General features: G+C 34.3%; 1 protein-coding gene across 1 annotated transcript; it reads right to left on the reverse strand.

The window, feature by feature from the left end:
* Positions 1 to 11,256: 11,256 nt before the first annotated feature.
* On the reverse strand, positions 11,257 to 25,561 carry LOC119068659 (sodium/hydrogen exchanger 9B2). Its single transcript, XM_037172335.1, has 10 exons — positions 25,449 to 25,561; positions 25,184 to 25,328; positions 24,753 to 25,040; positions 21,567 to 21,749; positions 19,223 to 19,398; positions 19,014 to 19,120; positions 18,037 to 18,198; positions 17,737 to 17,880; positions 12,185 to 12,286; positions 11,257 to 11,867 (listed from the first exon to the last, which is right to left on the reverse strand). Exons 1-10 carry the CDS (start codon positions 25,462 to 25,464, stop codon positions 11,658 to 11,660), a joined length of 1,533 nt encoding a protein of 510 aa, XP_037028230.1. The 5' UTR covers positions 25,465 to 25,561; the 3' UTR covers positions 11,257 to 11,657.
* Between the last annotated feature and the right edge of the window lie 17 nt (positions 25,562 to 25,578).

Raw genomic sequence — 25,578 nt, forward strand, 5'->3', positions numbered from 1 at the left:
ATTGGAAGTTTTAGCAAAGTGTGACTTGTGTGATCGAAGAAGTCGGCGGTAAGTTGCGTTACACGTTTGTGACTTTTTGTAATATTTTCACCAAATGTAAACTGTTTTTTCCCTGAAAGCTATGGGCAAGACGCGCAGTTTAAGCCCAATGTGGGAGATATGACTATAAAAGTGATATTTTTCGGAAGTCATTAATAGCCAGAACTTTTTTTTAGAAATTGGTGGTTGTTGCCCCACAGAAAATGTTGCTTTTGCTCAAAACCGTTTAAAAAAATGGCTACAAAATTTTTCGAGATAACCTCGACGAGTCAAAGTTCGAGGATGCCACTTATAACCACTGGGAAGCTGATTTCACCTATTTCACTCACCCAACTAACCTGATCGAGCCAAAGTTATTTTTCTCGTGAAGTCATATGCTGTACAGGGCCGGACTGGCTACCAAAAGGCGCATCGGGCTCGTAGAACAAAGACGCACCTCGAAGAGGCGCAAATATAGGAAAAAAGCGTCGAATTGGAAAGGCGCATCGGGCTCGGCCTGATCGCCCAGTATGACCAGTCCGGGCCTGATGCTGTAGCTTTCGAATGACACCGATCTTCAGTTTTTATGTGTAAAAATGTAATTTTGGCAACGTTTGGGTCGAGGTGATTTCATCTTACTTCGAACCAGAATGAACCAAAAGTCTTCTAAAAAATAAATTTCGTGTCATTTCGTGCAATTGTGGAATTATAGCGTTCGTTTCTACAGGGAAACAAGTTTACAGAAATCATTTGACATTTACTGAGAATACCTCGGAATGTCGAATACAAACAAACGCTTTTTGGTCATATCTTCCCGAGACGTTACGCAATGACCTTATATTGGTGTCAAACTACGTGTCTTGTCAATAGCTTTCAGAAAAAAAAAGTTTAGTGAAATCGGTTCAGGTTTCGTGAAATAAACAATAATTTTCAAAAATTTGCTAAAAACAAGCATAAATTTTTTTATTCCCGATATTTGCGGCCACCGACCTAATATGAAGCTTAAACAACGCGTCTAGTCAACAGCTTTCAAAAAGTTTACTGAAATCGGTTTTCATTTGGTGAAAATATTTCGAAAAGTCTCAAATTAGCTGGAATTACCCCTATAGACACTATACATCTATACATTTCAGCAATTGGGATTTTTTTTTAAATTTTAATCAAATTGTGCAATAAGTACACAAAAATTTCATAGTTTTTTTCAATTGGAGAAAGATGCTAGGGATGCTACAAACGAACAAAAATAAAATCAATAATGTAAAGCCCATCTATATTCTCTATATCTCAACGTCTATTTTCATACATTGCATGTCCATTGGTGATGTTGACCTAGTTATTACACAGTTCCTCTCAAAATTTGAGGCTCCGGTTATGATAAATTTCGTATGCTATAAGAGTAAGCCTAAGCATGCTGATAGGCTTGTAGTACACAGACTAGAAGTTTATCTGCATCATCGCATCTATCGACAGAATGAGAACATGTGCGTATCAAAATGTTGGATGATTTTTACTGAATGTCGGTATTGAGTATGTATTTCAAACAAAAAAAGTTGGATTACAATTGTTGCTAATTTCTTGACTTAAGTTCATTCGTTTTACAGAAAGGCTGTAAAATTACCGGAACTACCGGTTTACTGCAACCGGGAAAAAACTTAGTTTACCTTAGTGTATCTAATACCTTTTAAAGCCGCGATGACGGAAGCACCTGGAGTCCATATTCTTTTTACGTTAGTAAAAGTTAGTTAAATTAATTAAATCTGATCTTAATGCTATGCAAAGAAACGACTGAACGCTAATTAGCCAAACATTTAACGCTGTCAAGCGCGTAGGGAAGCGGTACAAGAATTGTGCTTTGTCAGTAAGAGGTTTTTCATTAACCCCATTAAGGCGTTGTATCTTGGTACAATTTAAAACGAGTCTTATGTCTTCATAAAATTAATGTAAACGCTACATGTACATTTCTTATCAATGGGACAAATGATGGAAATGATACTTCTTGTGTGAAAATTGCCGATGGAAGCGTATCCGAGGTCGGTAAGTATTTAATCCAAATGGTCAATATAAACATTTTAGTCAAAGCTACGCCAAAACATAAGGTAAAAGAATTATAGTCCCTTCAAAGTGTCGTGGCTTACCATTAAATGATTGACATTGGTTGAAACTTTTTTAATGAATTTTAAATGTTAACATACCGTAATTGTAACATTTTAAAGACGCCGCAAAATTATTTAAAAAAAAATCTGAGTCTAAAATTTGAGAGAAATTTTAAAAAGAAATCTCAACTTCTTTTTCTGTTCTGCTGCTTTTATGGTTTTTAGTTAATTTCTTAAGTATTCCCTTTACAAAACAACAACAAAAATCCTTTGAGACTTTTATTTACTTGCGTTTTTTGTGCTTTTGTTTTAATGAGTAACTTTGTGAATTAACTCACTTTAATCCACGTCGAGGGGAGAATAAAATATCCGTTAAAAAAACTTTCAGTGCCGGCTGCCCTCTCGACATAACTCTATCGACAAATTGCGTTCAATTCGCCAAAAAAAAAAAAATCGCATGCGTAATCAAAAACAAAACTGTTCATAGGACCAAACAACCGTTTTCTGTTTTCTAAATCAATGCGACAACAATTAAATACAATTAGACAAACAGCAAATTCATCAAACCATCAACGCAATCAACTGTTGCTTGTTTTGAAGACCTTTGGATGGTATGCTGTAAACAAACTTTGAATGATGTCATTCGCAATTAACTGTTTGATTATCAAACTTAGATAACTGCACAGATACACTAACCGGCTTCTGAAGTAAGGGCATTTTAATTAAGACTAAACAGCATAGCACACAAATGTCCGCAATTGATAAAGGGAAGTAGTTATGGGATTAGTATTTCAAAGGGAAAAGGTTTTCCGTGATAGGTATGTCTCGGTATGTCTGAATTCTGTGGTTTTACACTAGCAATGCTTGCATCAAGACGATGGAATAAATAAAATTTCAATTAAAAATTAGAGGAATTTGGAGTAAGCTGGGTTTTTTTGGAAAACCATTTTCCCACATTTTTTAACATTTTCCCAAAACTATTTTTTGGGAAAATTAAGGAAAATTCGGGAATTCCTGATCGGATAGGATGGGATAAGTAGGTGCGCTGGGATTGTAACAGTGTCTAAAATTCTATTATTATATCCTTCAAAGGGAAGATTTTAGATTCTTAAAATACGATTTTACCTTGATGCTCCATCGAATATCTTACAAATTTGGAAGATTCTTCGGCAAGCTGAAAATATATATTAGAATCCTAACCAGTCCTCCTACAAGAGTCAAAACTTTTGTAAAAATTGAAGAGCTTGAAAGGAATCTTGCATCTTCAACCATATTTTTGAAACTCAAAGATTCCAAGTATTCTAAGAAGCACCAATAGTGACAACCCCCTTGAAAATTTAAACTGATACATTCAATGAACTGTATACGAATCAACAAAATGGGACAAAATTTTAAACATAAAGGCGACCTGTCTGTATTGTAACAGCTCACAAAGCTTGATGAAGAGTGAAAAATACGTGAAATATGTAGTACCACAAAATCATATTGAATCTTTCATACTTACCGGGCGAAGCATATACATTTACGTTCGAATACCATTTGGGTTTATTCTTTGCCAGTCGTCTTCAGATAAATAAATGTAAGTGATGGCACACACACAATGTTGGCTTTATTAAAGAAAAAAACCCTCCAGCTATTGTCATATATTCCAATAATTCCAATAAAAATGGTAGCACTTTAAAGCATGATAAAAAAGGCCCTACACAACAATAAATTATAGATCGTTGTCGTCAATTTCAAAATGCTTCCCTAATATTGTGACAATAAAAACATCAACAAAATTGTATGTGTCCCAAAAAGTGATACATGTCGCAAACAGAAAATGTTCGGTACGTGCACACTGTACATGTACGTACATAATAATATCGATATGAAAATTTCTGTGCAAACACAAGACTTCCAAAGGTTCTTTCTAGCTGAACTGAATTATCCATTTAATTGCATTATAGGTTTTGCTCAAATAAACACAACAATTCCATTACAAGCTATTGTAATTGATGAAAGTAAATGCGGAGCAAAGAAAAATTTGTCTTTTCATACTTGAAAGCACTTCAATTTGGTAAATGCAATGCACTTTACTAAAAAACATTTTTATATTTCTTCGTAGGAACCGGTACATTTTGTATTATAATGCCATGTTATCAAATGTTGCCTGAAATAAAACTATAAATCTTATGCAGAGCAGAAACATGATTTAATGGCCTCAAACAATTAATGGCAGAACTGTTGGATCGCAAGTCCATCCAACTGAAAAAATTATATGATATGGAATTGCATTACATGGCAGAAATAACATGGCAAACAAACATCTAAAAATTCGTAGTATATATGCCGAAAAAAAGGAACTCGCACACACAATATCTTTCAAAAAGATGTAAAATACCGAAAGAGAGGCATTACAAATAAGGCGAAATACCCTTTGTACCCTTTATATATATCTGTGATTTATGTGCAATGGTAGGATGGATTTTTCAATGTTTTTCGGTGGGAGTGTTGTACGCTATACATTAGATTAAATTGTTTTAAAATTTTCCAGCAAAAATTTTTGTTTTTCGTTTGCCTACGACGGAACAGAATATAAATCTTGTTAAATTGAAAAAAGGAACAAGATCCTTAAATTGATGGATGCTCTAAAACAATCAAAAATGTTAATTTTTCTTGTTGCTTTTCATGGTGAAACTTTTCGCACCACTACTTCAACACGTTTTACACTTTCCCGATAATTTTCGAACTGTTCCAACTCATTTCCAGTGCAAGTTAGTTTCAATTTTACATCAGCTGAGTATAATGATTTTGACTTTATGTGAAATTCGGAGTGTGTGGCAAATTAGAGACATTTACTCATAGCACAACATTATAGCGTATCACGTTAGTCAAGGATACAGAGGTGTAACTTAGAACAATTTTTATTGTCGCTGCTTAGAGCATTTTTGATTTTTGTGACGTTGAATGAAGTTCAAAATGATCGACTCGTTTTTTAATTTTCTGAATGTAATAGTTAAAATCGATGATATTTTACGACATTTTTTATGGTAGTACCACTTTACCATAAAAATTGTCGTAAAATATCATCGATTTTAACTAGTCAAGATTCAAGATTCAATTAACGCCAGTGACTGTGTTTTAATAAATCTGAGCCGGTTAAAGTAATCACTGGGGTCAGTTATCGCAAAAATTTTGGTACGTTCTTCTGTGCAATTAGTACAATTTTAGTTCTCATAATAAAATGCAAAGAAAAGTAACAAATTTTTTGCGACACCCTATCCAAGCGAAAAATGACGATTGGTTATATTGAGCAAAAATTTTGTTTGGAAATCACAGGAGAACTTACCAAAATTTTTGCGATACCTGTCACATTGCGTAACCTCCTAACATAAGACCTTGGATTTAGCTATGGTCAGTGGCGGATTAACCTCAGGGCAATTCTGGCTCTTGCCAGGCGTTTTAAAAAGAAAGTGGCGCTGGAAAAATTAAACGAAAATCTCTTAGACAACTGAAGTAAAAAATTAAAGAAATTCAAAAATTTTCGCCTGCGACGCTTCACTATTCGTTTGAATCTGGTAAATGGTACTATAAGAAGACAACGACCTGTAATTACTAATTAGTTGTAACAGTCACTAATTAGAATTAAAGTTGTTCTTGTTCAACGTTCTACGGTTTTATTTGTTTCATATCATTCTGCATCGTTGCCAATAAAATTAGTCGAGGTGCCGTCGAAAAAAGCTTTATAAAATTGAATGAAAATGAACAGGGCACAATTGATTCTACTACAGAATTTAAATTAGGCTAAAAACTGTTTAAATTGTACCTTATTTTATTTTGACGACTATAGTTTCGGTCTATTACGACCATCATCAAGTCAATGTCTACCTTATAACTGTTCTACGTTGCATAGAATAAAAAACTATGGACCATTTTTTTTAAAGATTTAAATACATCTTGTGTACGTAACGTACAATCGGATATGTACATAACCAGTTAGAATCAACCTTTGTCAGCGGACTCTGGTTCTGACGTCAAATCGGTTGAACAATGGACTCACTGAATATGCTCATATGGTTTTTCCTAATCATGGAAGACCCACCATTGCTAACATCTATTTAGTTCTATTGACCCTGATAGAGTCGCTCGAATAAAAGAACTTGATTGGTCATAAGTAAAAATTAGCATCGTTCTTAACTGTGAATCAGCAACTACGATTTCGAATAGTTGTTATAATGTGTGAATACACAAAAGACCCATTGGAGGCGTAGATACAAAAATCAGCTGTCGTTATTCCTACCCACTATATGCTATCCTAAGAAATTCATGTCAAAACATATTGATAATCATAAACACATGACACCTAAACTCATGAGCAATGAAGTTTGTAAAGCTGGCGCTAAAATCTTCCTTGCATAGGGACGCCCAGATCTTAATCCGCCCCTGGCTATGGTAATAGTATGTTATAGTTGTTTTGGCCAGCGTATCGAAAACTAGTTTTGTTTGTTACCAGCTCATTCAACCTACAGTAAAAAAAAAGGAAAACGAAACGTGCTTGGAGATGGCATACTATTTTACTCGCTGAAAAAAGGTTACAAACAGTTTTCCATACACTCTGGTGACACTATATTACCTCTACGTGTGAGTCTATGCATGTCATCCTTCATTATAAGTTTATAATGTTGACACTCGATGACACAAAATGTTAAAAAAAGAACTTAAAACTTGAACTTGAAATACAATTGTAGCAATTACATATGCGAGGTGTTAGTAAAGTTCACTCTAGCGCAACATAAACAAATTTTCTTTGCTATTCTTTTGTTAAAAGTTCCATCAACTTTAAAGTTGTTTGACTTTCGAAGGACCTTGGAAAATTTACATTATTGGCTTAGGATGTAACGTTGCCAAAATAAATAACTCTAGAGCGTAAATATCATAGACTCGAAAGTAATTCAACGAATTCATTTTCGAAAATTTGTTACCAAACACTTGTACAAACCATTTCAATTGACCGCGACCCTTAATTATCACGCACTCGATCTTAAAGATTTTTTTTAGTGTCAATGAAAATCAGCGGACTTGATGAACAACCTCCGATCACAGGAATTTTGAAAAAAAAGCTTTTCGTAATATCCGCTGTACTCTAGACAGCAGGAAGCGTTACCTGTTCCACTTTGCACCTGCTGTAGCTAATCTTTCTTTGTCAGTGTGTGTATACATATTATACGACATCAATTTTTGACTTCAATGTGATTAAGTACATCACATTTTTCAGATCAAACACTACATTGATTGATATTCATCACGCATACAATTTCCAATTGCAAAAATTCCTTGAAATCAGTATCGCATATCGACAAAGGGTACAAATCACAGAGACTCTGGCAAATTAAAATCCAATGCGGTTCCGTATAACAATCCCTGTAACATGTTATAACATCGTGTAATGCTGTAAAACAAAAAGGAAATTCCAAAACATGTCCCTATTTAAATATTTTCCTTCAATAAACAATAAATCGTTCACCTGCCATTCCACTGACAGACCCATTTGAATCAAAAAGGATTCAACCTGTTATTTTAAGAAATTTATAGAAATCCCAAACATTCTGTGATTTAAGTGAAATGGAAATTTTGTAATAAGTAGACGTTGAATTATTTATTTAAATTATATGCGAAATGTTTTCAGTATTTTCTCCAATTTTCTGCAACTGACGGTATATGCAAATAACGTTTTGATACGGAAAAAAAATAATTTACTTGTTTTGATACTGAACAAATATTTTATTTTTTTGACGTTATTTTTAATATGCAAAATTTTGAGATAAAATCCTTCTTCCATATAATAATGCTCTCTTTCATTCTTCTTCTTCTTCTTATTTTTTTTTTAACGTGAGACATGCTACCAATGCTACACTGATATACGATTTTCTTTATTTATTATTTTATGTTAGGGAAGCGAAAAAATGTGCCATCGAATTCCGATGAAATTCAGTGAAAAGGCAAAAGATAAATATCTTATATCTTAAAGCAAGAACGATGCTATCTATGCGAAAGGTTTCAGAATTAAAACGTCTTTAAAACAGTCCTAGTTGTTATTGTAGTAAAACGATTAAATTGTCTCATTTACGTTGATAGGTGAGTTAAAAAGTATTAGAGAAACTGTTGGTGAAAAAATCCGCATTCAAAGGACAGAACCGGATTGTCATGGAAACGATAGGTTTCCTCAGTGCGACCTTCGTAACAGTTTTGCAACTGTATTGTAAGTCAAGAAGATAGAACTAGAGAATCACCTTTTAGTTACTCCACTCCTTCACTTTCATGAACTTCGCCTTTGATAAGAATTGTTACTAGTGGAAGTGTGACAATTTGATCGACGTGGTGAAGATTTTGAACCATTTTCCATGGGTGGTCATCACTGCTTATTTTATTAAATTCCTTAATGCCTTAAAGGTTTTCTTATATTGAGGCCGTACTACCGCTGAAAATTCAACGTCAAAAGTGTCATACGACAATCAAACGCTGCGTCGAATATGGGTTATTCATGATATTCTTATATATCAGAGTGAACCGTTGAACGGAGTGAATTTCCTTCCATCAATAGCATGACAAAAGTGTGATTGTGATTTATCACCTAATTCCACAAAATGGATGTGTACTGAAGGAGAATTGAAGCAAACAGTTAGCAAGGAGAAGGGAATGAAAAAGACAAAAGAAAAGTGTAGGTGTGCGCCAAAATTTGCACGAGTCGCTTCCGCTTTAAGCCTGGAATAATTTCATCTTCAATACTAATTTCTGTTGTTGTCTGTTAAAACTTATTGTTGCTCCGTGACCCGTTAAATTCATTATTCCGGCCCTGCTTTGCCGATGTATGTTGTTTGATTCGAATTTTCATTATAATGCCCGAGTAATGGCATGCAAGACGTACGATATTTAATTAGTTTCCAATAACGTTATGCAAATAAATCTTGTGATCTGTATCGTCATTATAAGTAAATCGTCAATATGTGTGCGAGTGTATGTGTGTGTGTTATCAAAAAGGACGTAATTAATTGAAAACTTAACATGTAAAGCGAGGTAAATATCTATCGCTTATTTACAAAACTTTGAACTCTTAGAATTGAATATTTGCGAAAATTTAATTAGAAGATTTTAATCAAATAAACCCAATTAATTACATTTACTTTATGCTTGACTGGATGGTGTAGCCAAACCCAATAACCTATTGAGCTGAATTGGTTAAATTGGTCGATTGCTGGTTTTCTTTGTGGGTGCAGTAGCTTATACGATGGTAACTTTTACGCTCTCTCTCTCCCTCTTTTTATCTATCTCTCTTCCCGAAAGTAAAGCTAGAACTTGAATTTGCAAACTCAAAGCGATATTTGTGTAAATTGAAGTTAACCAAAAAATCGATTTGGTAGTGTGATAAACTTATACCATTCTCTTATATTGATAAATCAGTCGTCTAATAAAATGTTAGAGTGTAATTAGTACACCAGAAACAGAATCTATATTATATCACGAACACGAAACTCGGAGCACAGAAACGACACGGTTCCTCTAAAAGCGAATCACCCATTCTATATCTAATCTATATATTCCACGTTGTTATGTAAATTAGGAAGAGGTAATAGTCCGAATAGAAGACCTCGGTTTACTTAGAGCCAAGTATGAATGCATATTAGCAAAACCGCAATGGATGTTGAAACATTTCAGTGCAAATTAATTTGCTGCTATTGAGAGTATTAAGTTGAAAATAATTATGTTATTGAGAAGTCATCCAAACAATAATCTGGTAGATAAGACAGTTAGGATACGATATGTATGATTTATCGTAATGGTTTGGGTTTGAGTTTCTACCAATGGCGTGAAGTGATATTTAGGATAACGATATTATGTTTGGAACAATTTGCCGCAATATAATGAATTGTAAATTGAAATGCTGAACGTAATCAAATTATCCAAATATGAATTAAGTGACCGAAAATTTAGATGACAATTTCGGATATTTGTATTTTCCAATATAATGCACTGTAGGGGCTGTTGCGCGTGAATGTTTTGAATGTTTTTTTTGGTGAACCACTCAAGAACCCCTAGCTGCAACATCAGAAACAATATGGAAAGTAGGGCTGTTGTGAAGTCATCACTAATCTTGTAGGTAAAGCCTGATAAAGGATCAACTGATAGATATGTCAGTGGTCCCAATCTTACTACTTCTAAAAAAAAGGTCTGCGCAATGAGATAAAGCAGGCCTGGAATGGCCATACTGTGAATTCGGGCAATTCCCGAAGGGAATTTTTACTTTTCCGGAACACTCTGGTCCTGAGATAAAGTCCCTTAGTCCAGCAACATTGAAACTTAAGGGGGTGAACATTAACATACGCAGTCAACTTGTCGTTGCAGTAACCTATAATTTGTTCCCAGCTTTCAACTTTCAAGTGAAATTTTCGCGTAATTTATAATAAGTCTTTTACTCTCTCTTTAACACAACCATTCTAAAAGGAGGCTCATGTAATACCACTAACAAATCAGTCATTTTCAGGTTTTCATTTTTGCGCCCTTTCTCTGTTTATATAACTTCACTCTAGCAAATATCCATAAAATGTCTTAGCTGCGAAGTTGACTCACAAAGAGAGCGCGGACATTAGTAATTTTACGACGAACTGTCATACAAATTCAATAGAAATCAACAAAAATCGATTGCGCACTTGAGGTCCATACTGCGTTTCCCTTGTGTGCATTGTAGTAAATCTTTTATCATAAGACTCAGAAGATGTCAGAAGTAACTTGATCTGAAACTCAAATAATTTGAGTCAAATTCAAGTCGACCTGAAAATATCTGAGTCTGAACTAACCTGATCTGAATTATCCTGAAGTCCGAAAATTGCAAGGTAAATGAGATCTGGATTCAGGTATACCTGAAAAAATCCCAGATATGCCTGAAACCTTACCTGATTTACTTGAGTAGTTATGGATCTTCAGATTTCAGGAAAAGACAGGTCAGGTAAAAATTGTTCATTCAGATTCACTTCTAATCCGATGCGGATAATCTGAACATCAGGTCAGGTCGAACTGATCTGTTACGAGTTACACTTCCTTATACGTTGTTTCTGCTTCTCGTTCTGCACATTTATTGCTTTGATAAACTCAAATATACGAAGGTTCGCTTTAAGTTTGCTTCAAGCTGCTTCTATGCTCTAAGTATATGAGAAATCCCGACACCTGCAATCCACTTAGCAAAAAGAATAATTATGTTTTTGTTCCTGTGCATTCGCTTAAGTGTTGGTTAAAAGCAATATGCCTGGATCTTTTTTGCTCTACGTAAAACGTAAACGTAAATAATGGATTTTAAATTCCACACATTTAAATTTTAACACGTAAAATTATCATTTCGTTTAAAATTTTAATTGCACGATGTGTGTGTGTGTGTGTATGCAGAGTAGAGGTGTATTACAACATCATATTGACATTATAAATTCGTTCATGGTGTAGTTAACAATGATTCTTAAATTTGAATTTTCGTGAATTAAGTAATGCAACAATGTTTCCGAAATTAAATGAAATTATTTAAACGGCATCACAATCGGCAACTGTAGTAATAGGCGTTGGGCTTTTCTGCAACCATGACGGTGCTAATTTCGTCATTAGCACTGCTCCAAGTGGTGCTGTGAACATAATTGCAAGAACAGCAATGACTAAAATAATATTAGCATAAGCAATGTGTTTTTCGGAATCTAATTGTCTTGCCATGTCTAGTGCTATAGGACCGAGAGCAGCCTGCGAAAAAGAATATAAATTTCAGTTAGGATATGCTCTCCGTATGTTTCACACTGGTGTGCACATCTAACGAATGCATGAAACAACCATATATCCATATTAATATGTATATTATTAAAATAGAACGGTGCAACTTTGCAGTGTGTTGTAAAGCATTTTAACCATGCATGAAAAATTCGCACAAGCAAAAGTACAAACAATATGAGCAAGAAACTTTCATTATTTCAACTTAAATAAATAAATTTTCATATTTTCATGCATATGCGATTTTAAAGTTTATATGCATAGAAAAATGTTTAATTTTGCCAACAACAAACCTGAACTGTAGCTTTTGGAACAACGGAAATGGTAACATAAGCTCGTTCTTTCCAGTTCAAATCGCCACCAAATGCCGACAAATAAGAAAATACCAAACGAAACTGAAAAATTAATAATAATAAAAAATTCTCTTTTATATTTGCAATGGAAAAGTGAAATTCACTCTGGACGGGATAGAAATTCAGATGAATAACAATCGGCGCGTTTAGTGTGGATAACGACTTTCAAAAAAAAAAAAAAAATGATTTGACGATGCAAAAATAGCAGTCGTCCGAGTCAACAGATATATTTATAAAATGTGTTATATCTTGGCGATTTTTGTTCAATTACCATCTTGCACATTTCGATATTTTCGAATTTTTTCGATTGTTGGTTGGTAACTCGCCTACGGAAAATAGTATAATAATAATAGTACATTGCTGTCTCGCTGGGACATTTTTTGTTGGGGCGTGTGGGAAGGTTGTATTTCGAGCCGAAGGCGAGGAATATATCCCACAAGAGAAATAAAAAATTTCGTTGCGAGACAGGACGTTATATTGTTGTGTTGCGGCCAGAAAATGCTAAAATGTTTCTGTTTACACAAATGAGTCATTTTCTGGCCGCATGACAACAAAATAGTATATTTTACATTGGATGCTGCGAAAGTATTCAATTGCATGAGGTACCCATTTTGTGAATGATTTATTTAGCATTGCTTCTGTTTCTTTTTTGTCAACTTTACACCAGTAACATCGATTCAAAATTTTAAAATTTCAAGTCATCATCTGGCTAAAACCACAACTTCGCATTTATACTTTTAGTGTAAAACTGTTTATCTTGATACATCTGTTCTTGGCAGATAATAGTAGATTACGTATCCAATCTATGGGAGAAATGATGGCTACGAGGGTGATTGTGATACTGAGAGCATAAATTAATATCCTATTTATCTCCCTTGGGATAATTGCGTTGAGTAAAATCAGAATATGCACCTCTTGCCCAATTGTTATTTAGATTCATGGCTTTGTGACTAACGCCTTTGGCCTGCGCCACAACTGTCCCACTCGTCTTAACAATAATTTTGGCAAGAGATGCATAACCTTATTTAACAACATTATCTCACTAGCTCTTTAATTCATTTAATTTTTCCGCCGCACTGATCAAGCAACAAAAGTGTATACACTTAGCAAAGCAAGTTACACAAAAACCCACGAATTTGTTTTCGAATTAATGAATTATTAGACAGCATCCAATGTATTCTGGTCTATTCACGCCGTAAGTGTGCCTAAAATTTGAATTTTAAGTGAACGATTCGATGAAAAAGTGAACCGAAAAATACATTTCAACGCTTCATTGTATGAAAATGACGCTACGTTAGAAGGACCTCTGCACTTTCCATTTTGAATTTCGGCCGCACTTATGGCGTGAATGGCCTGCCCCATACGAAAGTCGAATTTACGTAAAATAAACGGAAAATAAGTATTTGTAATGTAATGGATCATTTTTACGGAGAGTAAACTGTCACGTAATGGTCAACTTTCGCATTGGGCAGGCAATAATGTTACATGACATATATCCTGGAGGAAGCTTGTGTCCAAGCCGATATATTACCAAAAGTTCGATAAAAAAGGCTTTCAGTATAAGTTAGGAACATTGTTTATCCTTAATAATCCCGATATTTTAACACGTGTGTATGTGACATGTGACAAGTATCAAGTGTACAAGCTTTGCTGTTGAAATGGTTGTATAGTGATTTCTTTGTTAGTGTTGTTGTGGCCTCGTCACATTTCAGTTTTTAAGCGCAACAAACGTCGTTTGTGACTCGTGATGAAAGCTGAATTTTTCGGTACACTTCGTAAGCTTGTCCTAATGAGATGGAGCCGACTAGTACCGAAAATTAAAATCATCAAAAAGCATATCTCTACAAAGAAAACACAGATACTTAATGCTGTTTGTAAATGAATTACATTGGTACGGGAGTCCAAGGAAAATGTGTGAACCCCTAAAGTACTTACTAAATCTATTTATTTTAAAATCGACAAAAAACCATTTAGAGAATTTTAGTATGTATATTACAACGAATTGGATTGAAATCACATAAGATGATGAAAAATCGGTCACTGTATACAGTGCATATAATGCTGAAACAAATACCGAATGCAATCGCATAATCCTTGGTAGCAAATTACAATCCACTTTTCTGATAGAAATAACGGACTTGAAAATAACACATAAAACTTAGAACGAAAACTTTTATGTACACGAACTCTTCAATAAAACAATGGATCGATCCTCTACATATGCATCGTTGTGGGTAAGCCATAACCATGACGCTCTAAATAAACAATAAAATTTTCCTGTCACAGTGCCACTACTTTAAACTACAACTTCTAGTTCGATAAAAACAAACTACGTCCGACACCATTCCGTTTATACTATCAGGAAATAGACTATCAAATTTCCGAAGAATTCAATGTCAGCAAACGTATTGATGATGTTGAAGTTTGCTCGCTTTAATCACGCACATTTTTTTATTCTTTCGATTAGTTTTGCCAATTTATCGTTACCACGAAATATATTTTTCAAATGAGGGTGAGAAATTGTAGCAAATGTTCTAACAAAATAGAAGGTCTTCAGAGCCACCCAGTGCCAATGAAATATACATGGTTGTCTTATCGCTTTGTTTATAAACATTTTCTATGAAAACTGAATATAAATCTAGTCAAATGTTAAAGTATTTCATTAAGAGCGGGTGTTGGATATCTGGTCACTTAAAATTGTTTTGTATCCTAATCTCCGCAATAAGACGGGCAATAAGACTTTTAATGGACTTTTTTGTTGCGTAAATGAGCTTATAGTTAAGTGGATCCGGTCTTTACGGTTGAAATAAAGTTTTCAAAAATTTATGGAAGCAACAAGCATTGAATAAAAAAGTTGAAATTAAAAAAACATTTTTGTTATTTTCGTATGGACCATCGCAAACCATCGCACCATATTTATACATCAACATTACCTATTTATATATTAACATTTTTCGGCAACAGTACGAAAATTTCGACTTAAATTGTTTTAAACAGATGGCTATGGTAATTAGTGGATGTTGAAACGACACAACGGAGACCGTATATCTGTGTTATATTCATGTAATGTATTTTATTTTATATATATAACAATTTTTGCCCTACGCAAAATAATTATTTATTTCGTTTCGTAGGTACAGTACATACATAATGATATTATGGCATCTAATTAGAACGAAAATAATTTGGTTGAATTTGTACAGAACAACAATATAACAAGAGACATTTTTTTCCATCTTCATTTTTTTCGTCTTTTTAAATTCCTTTGACGGTTTTACATCTCAATGTTGATGGTAATTTATTAGCAGCCAAAATAAAAACTCCTAAAAGACGTGTGGCGCAAGTGGCTTTATGAGCTTGCAAAACAACTGATATGGCTAAATCTGTAAATATTTTTGAATCTTTATGGTAAATTATTTTCATCCGGGGTAATCCACAAATTGTGGACGAAACCTATGCTCTTTAGAAATTGTTGTGACTGACATCAGTCGTTTCGCAAGTTTCGCGTCGGTTTCAACTAGCAACGTTGTTCATAAAGCTGACTACAAGTCAAATATGCCATTATGATTGCGGTCGTAGCACGTAGGCGAATTTTTTGTTGTAAAACTCATTACAACTCGAAGCGCATACACTGTTAATGAAGACATATCTTCGCTCAGTTAAACTTAACTGGTCTCGAGGGCAGTGTCAAAATGAGAGAAGATCCACATATATACTTTTAATATACTGTGTTAAAAGAGACACGAAATTTTGACATATTACCCAACGAGATCAGTTGAATTAACTGTTTTTTTTTTCCTTTTTACATACAAATTTTGACATCGAGCCCAGTTAAATTAACTGGTTTCTTCCCCTGTTTTTACGCTCTTTTAACACTGTATACAAAATTCATACTTCGCTCAAGACTAGTTAAATTTAATTAATCTGGACTCGCCATTACAACTGTATACAACGGAGTAAATAAATAAAACTGACGCGATTGACGGAGAGAAATTTGGCTCAGTTAAACCTAAGTGACCTCGAGTGCAATGTCATAATAAGAGAATTTTATATCTTCGTTCTCCGTTAACGTTAACACTACATAAGAGACAAAAACAAAATTTTAAGTGGAATCGCAGTCACTCCGTTTAGCACGCCGTTTTAATAGTGCTCATGCGCAGAGAGAGAGTTCTCTCTATGCGCATGCACATTTTCTAAACGGAGACCCTTTATATTAAAATAGAAAGTTTGCGCAAATGACGTATAATTTATAAGTCAACTTATAAGTTGGAAATTAAAAGTAACCTCACCCTCACAGAACTTTTTGTATGAAGATGTATGTGTAAAGTTATGATTTGGAGTATTAGAAAAAAAGAGTACATTCTCTACGCATCTATAGAGATCACTAAGATCAGTTAAATTTTATGTCAAAAATATATGAAACAAGAATTTTTTAATTTTGTATTGGAACTTTAGGTGCTGGCAACCGCAACATCATTAGCAAAGATCACAACGATACGTCAAATATATATGGAAAAATAGGATGACAACTCTCGATCTTTGCTAATGCTATCTTTTTTAATAGGACATATCTCTCCGTTAACCCTGTAGAGTGTTCACGTAGATCGAAAACCAGTTAAATTTAAGTGACAAGATAAATATAAAACATTGAGAGTAATCCCAGTTTAAATTTGTATATAATTCGTAACATACACGTATGTGCAAACCCTACCTTTGCTTTATTCGCTTAGTGTAGCTTTACCATAGGACTGGTCATGAGTTATAAAGTTTGCTGATGAATTGAAATTACATTTCAACTATGACTTTTTCGTATGCAAATAGTGTTCGATAGAGTACTGTATCGAGTACCGTTGTCGCCATAGCCTGAGAAATGGCATTTTTGAACAGCAAATTAATGCAAAACGTGGAAAGACGTATTTAATTTTCTCACAGATCGAAACATTGGTGAAATGTCTTTATCATATAATTCGTCTCATTTTGACTTGTTATCCACAGATTAGTTAAAATAAACTGATCAGAAATCGCTCTCCGTTGACACCGTATTCGCCTATAAGCAGTTGCTTTCAATGTATTGTATGATTCGTAATCGTCCATTTATCTATTACCCAAATACATTGATTGCGACTTGCGTCACGGCTTCTTACTAACGTGGCGGTCATGATACGTCGAATAGAATATTTGAGTGATTCTTCCCTTATGTTTTGCAATTTACCACTCTTGTTCTCATTTGCAAAATATTTAGGTTTTTGTCCTCTAATATAAAGGCAATTAAGTTCACAGAGAATGGCATATTAACTTTTATTATATGTATACAATGACAGAGACTGTTGTTTATTGACGTCAATCTGTGATCAATATTTTCCTTAAGAATCGGGCACATATGCCAAGCACGTTAAAAATGCATTTTTCAATTTATTCAAAATATGAAATGGGGGGAGGGGGTGAGACTGTCATATCGCGATTAATTCATAAAATTGATGAACTTTACTTACCGCACAACCCATCAATAAAATTGCAATTCCAAAACCGACAACTTTTCCGTCCAGTATAATGAAGTCAACCTCCTTTCCAATCAGTGCGAACGATATCGGCTTTAGAAACTTCCAAAGCAAATCCATTTTTACAGTAACATCAATCTTTTTATATTCAATGATTTGCATATAAAAAAGGAGAAGAAGTTTTATTAAAAGTCGAAATGAAAATAATGCAGAAAAGGCGAAGAAGAATGGAGCAAAAAGAAAAAAAATGCATAAAAATGCATCTCATAAAAATCTGCAATTCTGACTACCTACATTTTCGATTCCTGTCCGTCTTTTCCAACAAATTCTAGCAACAAAAGCAATTGTAATGCAGCCCAGCAGCCCAGCAGAGGGATAACCAATAAACTTACTCGCCATTACGGAAAAGAGTCCACCTAATAGCATCATTGTGAATCGCAATCCATTTGAATATTTCTACAAAAAAGTTAGTTTTTCAAAAGAAGACGAACAAAAAAAAATATGACAAAATGTTATATGTACGACAATATCTCTTTGTGACGACAGAAAATTGTTATACTAAAAACGAAAGAATTGAACATGGAATTGAATTATTGTTATGTCTCCCAATTTAAATTCCATTCGTCTGATTATTTTTGCCACGAACCGCGACAGCTTTAGGGTTATGGACTTTTGAGTTTCTTTCATGCTTTTTATTAAAATTTCTTTCTCACTTTCGTGTATACCAGCTAGGTAAAATTCACTATGGTGGATGTAACCATTTGGATAAGAAGATGAGAATAAGAAACTCTGTCGTTATTTAATGGTTTGGAAATACCGTTTTAATTTCCCATTTTGCAGTAGCGTCAGATTAATAACTATTGTGGAAATCAACGATATAATAACTCGAAGACTAGATAAATAGAATGATCAAATTGAGAACATTCAACGACTTGTATTTCTTGAGGAAATCGTTATTTTAGAAATCGTTGTCACTCTTTCTACAAAAGTACATTACTCTCTTGCTGGGACATTTGTTATAGAGACAAATGGCAAGTTTGTAGTTCGACCCGAAGAAGAGGACTATATCCCACACGTCGAAATTAGTACCGTTTGTGTTTCCTTGCAGCCGAAAAAATATGGCAGAGTTGCATAGTCTACTATTATGACAGACATGGGTTATGTCGATTCAAATGGACATATTTATTGAAGAACTGTCAGTGCTCGAAAACAAATTTGATTTGTCGCTTCATTAGTACGAAGTTTAGAATTTCATGCAATTGATTGCTTACCGATTTATTTGACGGTATATAACATAAAACCAATCCCATCACGAAACCGTAAACAATTCCAATGCCGATTCCTATCGGTCCTTGCAATAGATTTCCTGCGAGAGGATCTGCGATTAAAATTTAAGATTGAGTCAAAAACTTTCGGGTTCATTTTTAATTTATAAATTCACAAAAATGATTTTCCAGTAAGTAAAAGTGAAACCGCGCACCTGTAGAAAAAGCCATTGTCGTAGCAACTGCAAACAAAAAGACAGCAAATATTGCACTACCAGTAGCTGTACCAATGATCAGAGTGTGTATTTCCTTGTTCAGTCCAAGTTGTTTCTCTTTTAGCTTAAGTAGTTCGCTGGTAACAACGTTAGGCGATATTGCAGATATTACGAGTCTAAACAACGAAAGATCGTTAACAATAGTATTTTACATGACTTGGGATAAAAAGATGAAAAGTAGAGTTTTCGTGTGAATTTTGTTGATTCGAGGCGTAGCCGAGGTCAATAAACACACAAAAACGAGACTTTTCATTTTTATCCCGAGTTATGTAATGTATTTTACATGCTGAGGGCGTCGAAACATAAAAAGTACGGTTTTCGATGCATGTAGCATGTAAAAGCATTTGTTAGACACATGAATCGTCAACACAGAAATTCGAGACAATATGGCATGAGAAATGTTTGCATATTGTGCTATAGCGTCTCTAGATATGACATACTACTGATTTCGTCAGAGCTCTTGAGACACTGCTATGAACATAGACGAACGAAAATTTACATAATTTTTTCATAGAGACGATGGCAGTTCTTTTTTAATTACATTCTCAGCTTTCAGAGGAACACTACTCTTGGGTTTGTGGTATATTTCAAACTAAAAAAAAAAACTGGTAAATCAACGCACTTCAAGCATGAGTGGTACTCTAGGGTATTAAAACTTGACAGTGTGTCACACAACTGTAAGACACTGCAAAAAACCATTTCATACAAAATAGTACTATATTTGGCAGCTGTCGACTATGATCACTTTTGCTTGAAGTGCGTCGGGCAAACAAAATTCTTTTACTCTTTGGTGGTACATACCAAGCGAGAGTGACAGGATGATTCGTGACATTATTGTATGCAAGTTTTAGTGTCCGCCACGACACACATTCTCAAAGGAAATCTTTCATTTGTTAAGAAGAGAATCTCTCATCCTATTCGCTTAGTGAAGATTTGAAAAATGACATTTTGCCTCGTTATATTATCAGTGTAAGAAGGAATGACGTTGGAAAAATGTTGTTTTTATGAGGAGTTGTTGTTACAATTGTCGGTTAAATCATCCATACCAAGGTTCTTTCATTGTCCTTGAAAGAGATCCAGTAGAAAAATGAATTTATTCAAAATGAGAGGGTTGGAAAATTCTGTAAAATATGGCAAAATGTTTTCCCAAACATTGTCACTGTCTGAAACTGAAGTTTTTAAAAATCTCAAATTTTTCAACAAATTGAATGACAGCTGCCAAATAGAGTACTTTTTGTATAAAATTTAATCCTCACTCTTTTTACAGTGTAAAATTTTGTATGGAACACTGTCAAGTTTCAGCACCCTATTTAGAGTACAACTTTTGCTTGAAGTGCGTTGAAACAACGCATAGACTTCTGCAAACTTTGCATTTCCACAGAAAATTCACATGTCTGACATGAGCATATTTGGACTTTTAAGTACTAAAGATATGCGCTTTTAAAATTGTACAGTCCTTTCTCAAATGCCAAATGTAGAAATTATTTTTAAGATCGAAAGATACATTTTACATGATAACATAGCACGGGTTCTAGCATTAACACTCGTATGTCACACATAAATAGCCTTCACATTTGACACAAATATTCGTCTACACTTGCACGTCCTGCGTTTTTTGACATGAAGCCTGTCTTAACAAAAGAAATGCAAAGTCTATTCTGATACCATCACTTTCCAAATATGTTCTATGTTAACGCTAGGAACAGGCGATAATAATAATAATTGACGAAAGTTTCATGATTGGAATGCAATTACAAAACGTATCAGAATAGTGCTCGCTATTATACAAAAATTCCTTTCAAATGCAGCAAATAATATCGGATGTAATTTGATTAAAATTGTGTGTGCATTAAAGAAATGCTTCGTTTAAAGTATGTGCGGCAAGTTTAACAGCGCACAACTAAAGATACACTACATTATACATTATTTATATAAATTAATTTGCATTTACTATTTAGTATAACAGACACATATTTCCCATTTTCAACTAAACAACAAGCAATAAAATAAGATTTACTTCACTCTGTATACTGATTTATGTGGTCTTAAGTTCAGAAAATTCATTGAAAATACCAAGTACAATGAAAGGGAATAGTTTAAGACTATATTTATCTATGCGAGTGTGTGCGCGCCTGTGTGTGCATATGTATTATATTCGAAATAAATTTGCGAAATTCTTCAAAAGTTTTATTTTAATTATGCGAGCGTAAGAGCGATAGGCGACCGAGGAAGAAAAAAATATGAAAAAAAAAGTTAAATGATTTAACGAAATAGAAAGACTTACCCGAGTATACAGCCCCAAAGCCACGGCAAATCTAGCAGGATGTGCGACAATACCGCAATCGAGGCTACTTCAAAGGATGATGGAATTAAGGTCAATCTCATAACCATACCAGAAACTTTTTTCAGCGCAACTAAATCTAAGCCCAGACCAGCTAAGAGCATTATGTTAACCAGTGCAACTTCTCTGCAATATATAAATTTTTATTTGAAGAGAATTTCGAAGCAACGTTTTACGCTAGGACGAAGGCTTCACCATAGCCGAACATATATACACACAGAGGAAGAAAAAAAAAACACCCATGAAGTAACAGAGAAAGAAGTGCATGGACAAAAAAAAGCACACAACTTTCAAAATAGGTGATGATATATAAAAATGTATGGGTTTAATTCTGTTTTCAGAAAAAATTATACATTAAATCCAGCTTCCCAACGTATACAGTGTGTGTGGTCTTGCGATATTTTAGTTGTATTATACGGGCGCAAAGCTTTTACATTCAACCTTATGAAAGCACTAAAAATTACAAGCTTCAAACAGAAAATGTTGCTTAAATGTATGAAGCTACGTGAGCATTAAACCTATGTAGCCGTGCATTTGTGTATACCCATTGGTATTGTGTTTTCTATATTCCTCAAAGTATATCCAACACATCTATATCTATGGAGTTCAACACAATTTTAACTACTCTGTGTTATGCTTTTATTTAAGTTATTTTTTCCTCTCCTATTCTTTACTGAAACAAGCGCTTCTAAAGATTTCATTTGGGTCGTCGTCTTTGTGCAATAATCGTGAACTATAAAAAGGATTTTTTACACGTTTAGTGAAATTAAACCTGCTCACTGTTTTATGTGTGAAAGGAATTAAAGGTTGAAGCATTGAAGTACGGTGCAAAAAGATATGTGAAAAGTTAAAGACTTGAAATCATTTCACTGGTTGGCATTAACGTTCGTTAGGTGAAATAAAAATCCATACGTCGGACGACAATGTGCGAAACTACGAGTTGTTTATTAACGCATTTTCAAATTCATTGAAACACTCACAAATTTGTTGACAGTTGGGTAGGATACAGTGTCTAGTTGCAGAACGATATTCATTCCGATTGGGAAATGGTGATGATTGTTTGTTGATTTACTATCTGAACCACACCTTAAAGAATGCAACCCACGACTCATTCAGTGTGTACTTCCTAATTATCGTTGAATGTTACACTTGATTTAATTCTATCTATTGATTTAGACAAGTAAGACAACGTAGTGACTAGTATCACTAGTTATATCCGTAATATCCTGCAGATAGTCCACAATTTCCAACACAGGTCACTTGGAAGGGCTGACATTTGGGGTTTAGAAAAATGTCAGGATTTTGCCCATTTCAAGGGAATGCGTTATGGGCCCAGGTTGTACTAAATGTACTAAACCGTGTTGCTAAATAATTTAGTGAACAAAGTATAAAACGTTCGTGGTCGCTCAGGAGAAAGTTTTTAGCCCCGTACGAAGTACAAAGGGGCTTATAGGATTACGATGCCGTGTGTAATTGATGGAATTCTAAGCAGACGGTAAGGGCAAAGTGTTTGCCTATGTTCATAGATGACGAATCCGCAATAAAATAGTTGTCTGTCCGTCACGTCAATATCAATTCCCTGAAAGATAGTCGAAATAGTGAGGCTAAGTTCGAAGATGGGCATATTAGGGTCGGACCTTCATGAGTTAGGGCCACCTAATGATTTAAAGTCTTTTAGTGATATTTAAATGACACGGCAAATGATAGGTATTGTCAATACCAATCCAGGAAAAAAAAGTTTTTTTTTAAATCGGGAGAGTGTACCGTGAGTTAGGGCCTTAGAAGTGAAAGGCTACTCGGCCCTATGTGTATTTTGCATATAAGTCGAGTAAATTTGATCCGTTTTTCCTAATTTTTGTTTCATTTAAAAGGTAGTCGAACACCGAATAGAATGCTGTTGAAAAAAATAAAATTAATTTGGGTCCTTGGACTAAGGCCGCTACTAGGGCCCTGTGTGTATTTTACATAGAGCTCGAGTAAATTTCATACGTTTTTCGTAATTTTTGTTACATTTGAAAGGTAATCGAAGGCCGAATAGAATGTTGTTGAAAAAAAATAAATTTGGATGCTTGGACTTACGTAAATTTCAGCGAATTGCCGAAAGGTCAAGTACTGCTTTATTGAATATTTGTATTCGAAATCATTTCAAAGCATTCGTTATTGTTCTTTTATAATATCGTGTGGAACACTAATCATTGGTGACACAACCTTCAACAGGTTATGGACTTGAAATAATGACTGAACACTTACAAAGTCTCTCAGACTGAAAAGTCAAAACCACGGCTGCATCAGGGAAAATCGATCATATGCGAATTGACTTATTGCCTGCGCATGACGGACGATTCCACGTCTCTAACAAACTCTCAGCTCAGCTGTAAATGTACATGTAAATTCCAAATACACCTTAATAAAAGTAGTTTGTTTGGTAGAGAGAGTATTGACACAATATAATAAACCCTGCGAACTATGTGATAAACATACATAGTTTTATAATTCATTTCTGAACTAGGTTTGGTTGTGGAGCTCTGTTTTTTGTGCATGTGACTCTGTCAGCTTTTTTTCTTCGTGCAACTCTGTTTTTATGCAACTTTTTTTTAACTATTTTTTCCTTCTGTAACATTTTGCACCTCTTACAGGTGGTTTCATCTCGTGATTACCGTTTACATCAATTGAATTCCGCTCGGAATTCCACAAAATTATTTTTATTTCAATTTGGTGCTGATCAATCGTCACGGAATGTAATGCTTTAATGGTTTAAAATGGCACGAATCCAGTCCACATAAACTTTAAGTTGATTAAAACCAGAAGTATAAGCAAAAAAAAACATTTCCATAAAATACTTCCAAGCGAATAAACTCGAATATTTCTTCTGATAAATTTGTAACCATGTGATGTGTTTTTCACACACATATCACAATTTAACACATAACGAAAATATGTGAAAGGCATTTCCAAATTCGTTACATGAAACATGAAGTGAAACTTACCATTTCAATAAGTTAGAGACGAAGAAGAAAAACCCATATAAGAAAGACGCAAATGTTTGCAAGAAAAAAGTTTCCATGAATACATGATTTTCGTTTTTGTCGTTTTTTATGTGTATGACTTGAAAATAAAATAAAATCTTACCGTAATATCGCTTCCAATCCATGGTATCCATGAAAATTACCTAAACCAATATTGGCGTACAAAACACCCCAAAATAACATGCCAAGCATATCGGGAAGTCTCAAAAGTGTAACAAATTGCCCACATATTTGTGCACCGACAAATAAAAAGATCATTCGCATGATAACTGTATTGGGTGTTGTATGTTCGGGTAATATCATGTAAGCCAATCCCCAGGTAAGAACTATTATGAAAAGTAGAGCTGTGGGTTCTGATATTGTAGGCCAATTCTTGACAATAAATTTCCATCTGTGAAATAAAATGTATTTTCATTCCATAGAGCCATGAGATATGGTCGTTCGTCAGATGAAGAAAAATAAAATTAATAAAATAAACAAAATGTCCTAAGCAAAAGTTCGTTGTTGTTGTTCTCGTTTTTTTTTTCAACCTACGATTTGGGACCGTCATAGAATAAATCATCGTTATCGTTGTTACATCTGGTTGGGTCGCCATTCGCATTCAATTTTAGTTGCTCTTCGTCTCGACGTAACATTTGCAAATACAGAATTTGTAGGTATGTTCTGGCAGAACTTTTGTCTGAAAAACAAGGACCATTTTAATGATCTCGTCATTAACATAATTCACAAATAATCACGTAAAAGAATAAAGGATACAAAATTAAACATTAAGGAAAATATTTATCGCTCTTGTTTTTACCTATTTCTTGTACCATTTTGTGGAGCCGCTAATAATTTCCCCTTAGGCTTTATTTCAACAATATCTAGGCAGTTTCACAACAGGTGCAACAGACATTTAATACAGAAACACGAATCGTATGCTAAGCGTA

This window comes from Bradysia coprophila (genome assembly GCF_014529535.1).
Source record: "Bradysia coprophila strain Holo2 chromosome X unlocalized genomic scaffold, BU_Bcop_v1 contig_20, whole genome shotgun sequence".
NCBI lineage: Eukaryota > Metazoa > Arthropoda > Insecta > Diptera > Sciaridae > Bradysia > Bradysia coprophila.